This window comes from Myxocyprinus asiaticus, chromosome 7, assembly GCF_019703515.2.
Source record: "Myxocyprinus asiaticus isolate MX2 ecotype Aquarium Trade chromosome 7, UBuf_Myxa_2, whole genome shotgun sequence".
NCBI classification, from domain to species: domain Eukaryota; kingdom Metazoa; phylum Chordata; class Actinopteri; order Cypriniformes; family Catostomidae; genus Myxocyprinus; species Myxocyprinus asiaticus.
This window is the reverse complement of record NC_059350.1, coordinates 5,802,330-5,812,391: the sequence shown is the minus strand read 5'-3', so window position 1 is coordinate 5,812,391 and position 10,062 is coordinate 5,802,330. Positions and strand designations below refer to the sequence as shown.

Genomic DNA, 10,062 nt, shown 5'->3' with positions numbered 1-10,062 from the left:
GCCTGCAATGTCACTCAAGCACTGTTTCTTAAAATCACTTTTGTTGAAGTTTAGCAAATAATTGATTGCACCACACTTTTAAGTGAATTGAAAATTGATATACATTTTTAACAAAACGTAGATGAAAGAGGGTGCAAGCCTGACAAAAAAGAAAAAGAAAAAAAAAGGAATATTCCGGGTTCAATACAAGTTAAGCTCAATCGACAGGATTTGTGGCAAAATGTTGATTACCACAAAAATGTATTGCAACTCGTCTCTCCTTTTCTTTAAAAAAAAATAATTAAATAAAAAAGCACAAATCTGGGTTGCAGTGAGGCACTTACAATGGAAGTGATTGGGGCCAAGTTTTGAAGGGATTAAAGGCAGAAATGTGAAGCTTATAATTTTATAAATGCACTTACATTAATGATTCTGTTAAAACTCGTGAATTATTTGAGCTGTAAAATTGTTTAAATCATAATTTGAGGGTTTTAGGGTTTGTTGACATTACATCGTCATGGCAACAAAGTTGTAAAATTGGCTATAACTTTACACAGAAAAGGTTAGTAAGTGATTTTATCACACTTAAATCATGTTTACACACATAGTGTTTACATCTTGTGGCTATACATTTGAAACAGTGAGCATTTTAACCTTTACCGACTGGCCCCATTGACTTCCATTGTAAGTGCCTCACTGTGACCCAGATTTTTGGGGGTTTTTTAAAGAAAAGGAGGGGCAAGTTCAAATAAATGTTTGTGGTAATCAATATTACGCCAAAAATGCTGTTGATTGAGCTCAACTTTTATATTGAACCCGGAATATTCCTTTAAGGCTTTGGAGAGCTTTGTTTCAAATCCTAGAAAACTATTTTACCTTTAGCCTCAAACAAATACGCTCTCATGCAACTTCATGTATTACTTTACATAGACGAATCCAAACATGCTTATTCTTTTTAGCATTGTAATTGATAAGTTATTTTATGCATGTTGACAGTCAGCGCTCGTATCAGTAAAATGACGCATTTTCAACAGAACAAACGGCAAATCAATTTACACATTCGATTCTTATCGTGTGCATTAACTGTCCTGCTGCGTTACACTAATGAAGCCGCGAATTAAACGTGTTTTCAAACTGTTTACTCCCCGAAAGACTCGCACATTCACACGGCAGGTTAATATTTCGTCACACTGAAAGGGGTGGAGTTAATGCGCGCTACTCCTTCGTGATTGGCCAGACCAGTCGTCTGTAAAGGAGGGCGAGACTTTTGATTGGCTGCGGTGGGCGGATCCGCAGGTGTCTTTTGCTCTTAGAAGGACAGGGCGTCAAGAAGGTGATCAATCTCAATCCGTCAGCACTGTCGCGTGGAGACCAACGTTGACGTATTGACTCCTTTTGGGCGCCGATTTTTGATTGAGTGCAACTTGATAACGGAGTTTGTGGCGAAATTGGGAACTAGTTCTGAAGTTTGTGGCAAATTTTTTGCTGCAATTCACACAATCAGCTGGAGTCAAGACTTGAGGTGATTCTTGGTGCTGTGGATTTCTACACGGACCTCAAAGAAGAGAACTGAAGACCAAGAATAAAAAGGTAAAGCAAAAATGTTTCAAACATCTGTTTCTATCTATTTCAGCGCAGGTCAGTTTTAATTGTCACTAAATGTGAAAGAAAGTACTGATTTACTATTGTAGCAGACGCTAGCTATTTTTGTCGTTTTTGGAATAATTAAAGAGACACAAAACACAATTTTCGTTTGCTAAATCTATTTAAAAATATATGTATGTGTTGCTCAAAGGAATATCCCGGGTTCACTACAACTTAAGCTCAGTCCACAGCATTTGTGGCATAATGTTGACCACAAATATATTGTTCAATTAATAAATATAAGCTAAAAAAAAAAAATATATAAAATAAAATGAGCCATTTTGTTTTTAATTTCTTGATTTACCAAATAACTTTATTTGGGCCTTGTGCTAAATGTGTCAGGCTGAAAATGAAAGAAATGGTGGTCAATCTTAACTTTTGAGACTATGGATTTGCTTTAAATGTCTTTAAATCTGACCTGTTAAAGAAACATTCAGAGTTCAATACAAGTTAAGCTCAATCGACAGCATTTGTGACCAAATGCTGATTACCAGAAAAGGTTATTTCGACTCATCTCTCCTTTTCTTTAAAAAAAATAAATAAAATAAAATAAAAATAAAAGGAAAATCGTGGTTACAGTGAGGCACTTACAATGGAAGTCAATGGGGGCCAATCCGTAAAAGTTCAAATAGTCACTGTTTCAAAAGTATAGCCACAAGACGTAAACAATAAGCGTGTTAACATGATTTTAGTGTGATAAAATCGCTTACCAACCTTTAAGGTGTAAAGGTATACCTAATTTTACAACTCCTTTGCCATGACGACATATTGCCGTAAAACCTACAACCGTAAAAACGTTTGCTGCTCAAATAATCCACATAAGAATTAATAAAATTGATTTTATACAATTATAAGATTAATATTTCTGCCTTTAAACCCTCCCAAAGTTGACTCCATTTTCTGCCATTGTAAGAGCCTTACTATAACCCAGATATTTGCTTGTTTTTATGTTGTTGGTTTTTTTTTTTTTTTAACAAAAAATAAAATAAAATATATATATATATATATAATATATATTTTTATTGGTACTCAATAGACTATTATGACACAAATGCAGTCAACTGAGCTTAACTTGTATTAAACCTGTAATATGAATTACATAATTGCACAAACATGGCCTACATTTGTAATCGTAATTACCGCAAAACTTTTCGTGCCGGTGTGAAGGAAGAAAAGTAAAGTTTGAGTCTAGGGGACCATGTCGTTATTTAGTTAATAAGGTTTCTTCTGCAAATGGAGTCCCCTCTGGGTCTAATCTAAATGGCTATGGAGAGTAATTTGCACACTCACGGGCCATTTACATATAGTTAAACCTCGATTGTGGAATTACAGTGGAGTCTTTAGGCCCGTGTTATCTGTCCTCAGCGTGGGATTAATGGGGCCGTTCATAGGCATGAGGAGCGGAGAAAAAGCGCAACATGTCATTTACCGAACTTTTGTCTTAATACATTTGTACTATTGCCTCACAACAATTGCAGCGAAACAAAGTTTGGTCCTCCCAAATAATTCCAAATGCGCATAAACCCACGAGTTTATCCCCGACCGGCCTCCGTGCATTCTCCGTTAAAAAATAAATAAATAAATAAATAAAACACCCCTTCATTCCCGAATCCCGACAAATGTTTCAAAGCTTGACTTTTTCGATAATACAGAATTTTTAGGAAATAATTGGGTGGTTGTTCGTTTCTAAACGGATTAAAAAGGTATAAACGAGCATTTTATTATAGCCTACAAATAAAAACCTATTTGTTATAAACATATATTTATATGTAGGCCCACATTTATTTATTTATTCAGTAAGAAGGATCAAGCCTGGATCTTAATAATAATAATAATAATTATTATTATTTTATATATATATATATATATATATATATATATATATATATATATATATATAGCCTATAACAGATGTTTTATATTTGAGCTTTTTAGGCCTTTAAATCAGCTTTTTATCATTTTGTTAGGTTAAAACTACTACAAAGTAAATTCCACTATTTTAGGACCCTTAAAAATGTTTTGGTAAGCACAAAGACATGATCAAACACTTTGCGGTGTTGCATCCACCAAGAACGCTTAACAGGGCATGACGTGTAAACGGCCAATTAGTGTTTGAAGCCCTTGATTAGTCGAGTGTGAAAAAGAGATCATGAAAGGCAAGACTTTAGTAACATTTCCGACTGATCGCTCTCGTTTTCTTTGTATCGTAAATGTTTTTACAATTAAGTTTAAGGAATTTATTTGAAACATTAGGCCTATTTCTGATGCTGCATTATGTGATATACAACTTCATGTAATTTTATAGCCAACTATATGTAGCTGCCACACAGCTTTATTAAGCCAGTTATTAAAATAGCATTTTTGTGGTCCTCTTTTTGATAATGTTTGGGGGAAACAAAACACATTTTTATTAATCGATTCTTGCTGCAGGTGTCTCGGATAAGAAGAATCCGAATTTTGCGGCTCAAGCGCCGTTGCCTCCTAAGCTCAAGTTACGATGATGTCATATCTCAAACAGTCCCCGTATGCCATGAACGGACTGGGGCTCAGCGGGGCCACCATGGACCTCCTCCATCCCTCTGTAGGATACCCCAGTAAGAACACATCTTTGGAAGATAAACTCATGCTAAGTTTTTACACAAAAGATTTTAGCATTAAGCTAAATAATGTTTTTTCTCCTTACAAGAACCATCAAAGTAGGCTACATGTAGGTTCAATTACTTTTTTTATATTTATTCATAGCAATATTTAACTGATTTAAAAGCATTTTGGTCAATACCTTGGCTTTGAAGTGCCTCTGTGTAGCAAAACATTTCAGTCTTGGGTAAGACTTTTTTTTTTTAGACTTGATCTAAAAAGAATCTTTTAGTAACTTCTGTTGTCTTCCTTGCTGCAGCACATCCCCGTAAACAGAGAAGAGAGAGGACTACTTTCACTCGCACTCAGTTGGACATATTGGAGAATCTATTCGCCAAGACGCGCTACCCGGACATTTTCATGCGCGAGGAAGTGGCCCTGAAAATCAATTTGCCCGAGTCAAGAGTGCAGGTGAGCGTTCTTGATTTCAACTGTCCAGATCCTGACTAGAGGCAGACCGATATATCGGAGAATATATGCCAAAAGTTTCCGATATATATTTATTTGAATATATATATAGGCTATAAAAAGCTGAAGCTTTGTTAAATACACACAGAGCATTGTAACAGAGCCGAGTCTTTGTCATTTTTATAATAAAACTCCCCAGTGTATTTATGGCTCTCTCTCTTTTTTTTTTTTACTGTCTAAAGTCCCACGTTATGCACCAAATCTTATTGTTTCTGGTTATTACTGAATTTGATTAATTTTGAACTCTTGTAGCCTCAATTTCTGTGCCCGTCATAGTAAGGAAAGACTAAGAAATATTTTATCATTCTATACATTTTTTTTTAAACATATCGGCCAATTAATCGGTTATCAGCCTTAAAACCACCTTAGTTATCGAATCGGCAGAATCCACATTCGGTCGACCTATAATCCTGACATTTGAGTTCATAGACATCTTATTAGTTTGATTAGCAAACATGGTCAGGTTTCAGCTGTCCAGATCCTGACTAGAGGTTGACCGATATATCTCGGTTTTACCGATTAATCAGTGTCGATAATTGCTTTTTGGAACTATCGGTTATCTGCAAAAATCTATGCCAAAAGTTTCCAATAGTTTTTTTTTTATTCCTCATCAATAAACCTAATATGGTGAAATATATATATATATATCTTTGATCATTCTATAAATGTATTTTAAATAAACTATCGGCAGATTAATCATTTATCAGCCTTAACCACCACTTTTGTTATCAGTATTGGCAAAATCCACTATTTGGTCGACCTCTAATCCTGACATTTGAGTTCATAGACATCTTAGTGGTTTGATTAGCAAACATGGTCAGGTTTCACATTTGATTAAGTGATGTGCAGCCATGTAGTAGTATACAAATGCTCACACAGATTTCCATTTCAGTTGGAAAGTTCTAATAGTTATATAAGAGTTTATTTCTCGACATGAGCTCTTGTAACTGATATTTTAGCATAGATCACTGGATCTTCTAAGGGTTTAATTGTGGAACATGTGTATTGACAGGTGTGGTTTAAGAACAGAAGGGCAAAGTGTCGGCAACAACAGCAGAGCAGCAGCAGTTCAAAGATCCGTCCAGCGAAAAAGAAATCCTCTCCGTCCCGTGAAAGCCCGGGGTCAGAAAGCAGTGGTCACTTCACTCCTCCAGCTGTCTCCAGTAACAACTCAACTTCCTCATCCTCCTCTTCCTCCTCAGGCACTAACCCCTCTGGTCTTAGTGGAGTGAGTCTGATCAGCAGCTCTTCCACAGGAACAACACCTGTCTCCTCCATCTGGAGTCCCGCTCCAGTCTCGCCCCTACCTGCTCCATCCTCCCTCCCTGACATTTCTCCCCCAGCTAGTGCGTCCTGCATGCAGAGGGCCATTTCAGGCAGTGGAGGTACCACAGGAGTGCCGTCATATCCTATGCCCTACAACCAGGCTCCCAGCTATGCCCAGGGCTACCCGACCTCAAACACTGCCTCTTATTTTGGAGGCATGGACTGCAGCTCCTACTTGGCACCCATGCCTGGCCATGCCCACCATCACCACCCGCACGGCAATCACACACAGCTGAGCACCATGGCGGGCACCACTGCAGTGTCATGTCACCACCCGCATCACCCTCACAACATCGGGCAAAGCAGTGGGCACCCACACCCACACCACCCTCACCAGGGCTACGGCGGCACAGGGCTGCCTTTCAGCTCCACAGACTGTCTGGATTATAAAGATTACAAAGAGCAAGCTGCTGTGGCATCGTCATGGAAACTGAACTTCAGCTCTGCGGCGGCAGACTGCTTGGACTACAAAGACCAGGCAGCCTGGCGTTTTCAGGTCTTGTAAGGACCATTTTAAAGACTGTTAATGTTGTTTCCTTAAGTTTGCTTGTTTGTTTACCTTCGGAGAAGTTCCTCCCACAACATTACAGACTTTGTTGGACACCACAGGGTGCTAGAGGATGACATTGGGAGGTGACTTTCTGTGCCAACCTTTTCCACCTTTCAGGGGAATGACTCAGAAGAGCTATAGGGACCAGTGTTTGGCCCTTACCAAAGTTTCTCTCAAAAGATACTGATATTCCTCAAGAAACATTAAATGTGTTCCCACAAAATTAGGGTGGGTTGTTCATCGCCTTAATTGGACAAAAATGTTTAGTATAAATTTCTTAAGAAACCATGCACTCCCGGCATGACGCACTGAATGAATGAGACTGGAGACACATGAGGTTTTAAATAATGAAGGCAATAATAATGTTATACGATTTTCATTCCAAGGGACAAGGTAGAGCCTGTGAAATGTAAAAACAAATTTGCATGTGTACATTTAATAAATATAAGCTAAAACTTGAGCCAATTTGTTTTTAATTTCTTTTTGACTTACCAAATAACTTTATATGGGCCTTGTGCTAAAAGTGTCAATGGTGGTCAATCTTAACTTTTCAGACTGTGGATTTTGTAATTCCTTAAATTTCTTTAAATCTGAAGAAACATTCTGGGTTCAATACAAGTTAAGCTCATTTGACAGCATTTGTGGCAAAATGATGATTACCAGAAAAATTTATTTTGACTCGTCCCTCCTTTTCTTTAAAAATTTTTTTAAAAAAAGGAACAACACCTTTCCTTTATAATATATATATATATATATTATTTTTATCTTAAATAATACACAGAAGAATTCATGTAAGGGCTTTTATAAAATTATAAACTTCACATTTCTGCCTTTAAACCCGCCAAAAATTGGCCCCATTCACTTCCATTGTAAGTGCCTCACCCTAACCTCGATTTTTTTATGTATTTTTTTTTTTAAAGGAAAAACGGCGGCAAAAGCAATATGATAAAAGACCAACTTAATAAATAGATAAATGTATTAAAAAATAATAATCAGAAAAACTACTTTTCCGCCAAGTAATAAAGTTAAATGTAAATCCAAATTCCAATTTGATTGTCGCGTTAAGATGACGTTGTTGTACCGCATGCCTGTATTGATGCGTTGATGCGTCGTAAACAGCGTTAGGGGTTGTTCCCACCGAACACGTTTCTGTGTCCATTCGCGATGGTTTTCAATTGTTGTCCTATATCTAAAAATATGCTAGAAGGAAGTATTTGACCGTTGCGCCGCGTCTTTTAGACGCCGTGTCAAATTAAAAAAGAACGCCAGCTGTTAAAAAACAACAGTTGCATTCTGTTCTATTCGTGATGCTGCGTTTAGCTTTTTTTGTGAACGGCCCCTTAAACTAATGCACTATTTGGGTAATTCTTGGGGTTCGGTGATATTTTAACTTGGAATTATTTTTTTACTACATTTGATTAATTGTCTGAATATTTCACAACTTTAGGCAAATAACTCAACAAATTAAATAGCCTATTCCCACCTCAGATTTTCTATTTTTCTACACTTTTTGTTCTCAACCCCGTCACGGACTTAATGAAAGTGTTTTGAAAATGATTCTACACAATACTGGTTATGAAATAAACATCTACCGACTACTTATGTGTCCTTCATAACAATTCAGTGACTACAAATATTACATATATGAGAGTTTTCTTATGTTTATGTGATGAAGCTACAAAAAGTCCAGTTGTGTGTCTGTGGTCTCATTATTTTTGTTAAAAATATTTTAAATTCAGATTCTTAACTAAAACCCCAACTTTTTTGTGCTAGCCCTTAACATGTCAGTCTGTCCTCTGCAAATATATATTGATTTTTAATTGTGTTCCCATTTTAATTAGCTATCCAGCATTCACACTCTCATCTCAACCCCATCACAACTTGCACCCACATATTATTTTTTTTTTTTTAGCATAAATATATTTGTAATGTAGGCCAATAATATATTGACTATTCAATTTTTATTTTTTATTTTTTTATTTTTTTTAGAATATTCATAAGTGTAGTGAATAACTCAACCCCCTCACTGGAAATAAATATTTACATTTATGACCAAAATTATAGACAGTGCACATTTTATTAGCTATTTTCTAGGTAGCTACAAATTAAGTGAAGTGTCTCGGGGACATGGCAAAATGTTTGGTATTAAATAGAAAGAAGACATTCTTTTATGATAAAGATTGTCAATAATTATTTTAATTCGTTATAATCGACAAATCAACATCTTGTAAAAAGCTTTTAAACTTTCATTTTAGCGAACCGCCACTTTAAAAGAAAAAAAGCCAGGGGGACTAAAATGGCCTATTACTGAATCCCAAGAATGAGATGGAATAGGCTAATTGTTCATTCCTATTATTAATACTAATAAATGTAACAAACGATGTATAATGTAATTAATATAGTCCATTTATTGAACGTTGGTGTATTTTAGTCATCTTGCTGTTGCAGCCGTTTTGTAAAAGGAACCCAGTGGTAAAATCACTGCACTCATGCAATCTAAATTCAGAGTTATAACTATAAATTTTTTACATTTCATAATCATCTTTCATGATTCTCACAATAAAACGTTACAGGTCAGCTTAAAGGACGGTTTCACGTCCGCCATCCAGCGCATGCGCAACCTGGTTGATTCAGTGTGTAAATAAAGGAATAAAAAAGTCAGTTTGGGCAAGAAGAAAACGGGGGCTTATACTTATACAACAAACAAAAAAGCTTACAAATCATGCAAACATAATAAAGTCATATAAACACGCTGATGCGCACGTATTGGCATTCCAACCAGTAATCAGTGGCTCTTAGCGATGTGTGAATTTATTTATCCAACGAAAAAACAACAAATCACGATTTTAATTAACAGATACCTCAAGGCTGCTTGCAATGCACCTGGGTAAATAAGGTTACACAAACGGACGGCGGTGTTTGCTTGTTTGCCCAGTGGATTCCCGCTGTCTTGTAACCGCATGGTGCAAACATCGCGGGATTTGGTGCAAATGCATCAAACAAACTGAACTAATCTCTGAGCATGCTCTTGTCTGGTTAAATTGGACCCAAGTAATCCAAACACCTGTTCTTACCATATAAAATCATCTCCCTATCATTTACACACGTGTGATTCTTCATAATATTCCCACTTGGCACTATGGAAAACAGTGCTCTCAGCTGGTTTTGCTTCAGGATACAGATTTTACATTAGATATCAAGCGGCAACCCAACACAGTACCAAAATAGTTTATCATATGAAAGCAAACAAAAATCTCCAGATTTTGCTAACCATGGGTCTTTGATCGCGAAGAATGCGCATGAACCTGGAGTACTAATAATTGGGTCCACAAGGTAGCAACAATTACATTTTGAGCTGTTGCTGTCACAACAAAGCCTAAAAGAAGATGTAATTGCCGCTAACCATTAGGAGTTGAAGGTAAAAACAACAACAGTGGATGTGCAAGTCAAGAGTCAAC

At 36.5% G+C, this 10,062-nt stretch overlaps 1 protein-coding gene across 1 annotated transcript; it reads left to right on the top strand.

Annotated features, from left to right (window-relative positions):
- Positions 1 to 1,459: 1,459 nt before the first annotated feature.
- On the top strand, positions 1,460 to 6,901 carry LOC127444058 (homeobox protein OTX1 A-like). Its single transcript, XM_051703223.1, has 4 exons — positions 1,460 to 1,569; positions 4,054 to 4,217; positions 4,520 to 4,671; positions 5,741 to 6,901. Exons 2-4 carry the CDS (start codon positions 4,121 to 4,123, stop codon positions 6,557 to 6,559), a joined length of 1,068 nt encoding a protein of 355 aa, XP_051559183.1. The 5' UTR covers positions 1,460 to 1,569; positions 4,054 to 4,120; the 3' UTR covers positions 6,560 to 6,901.
- Positions 6,902 to 10,062: the final 3,161 nt, after the last annotated feature.

Excerpts from the sequence above, each read along its gene's own strand:
- LOC127444058 (XM_051703223.1), top strand. The coding sequence starts at position 4,121 with ATGATGTCATATCTCAAACAGTCCCCGTATGCCATGAACGGACTGGGG. Across the intron at positions 4,218-4,519 it reads TCCCTCTGTAGGATACCCCA|CACATCCCCGTAAACAGAGA; the intron begins GTAAGAACACAT and ends TCCTTGCTGCAG. Across the intron at positions 4,672-5,740 it reads TGCCCGAGTCAAGAGTGCAG|GTGTGGTTTAAGAACAGAAG; the intron begins GTGAGCGTTCTT and ends GTGTATTGACAG.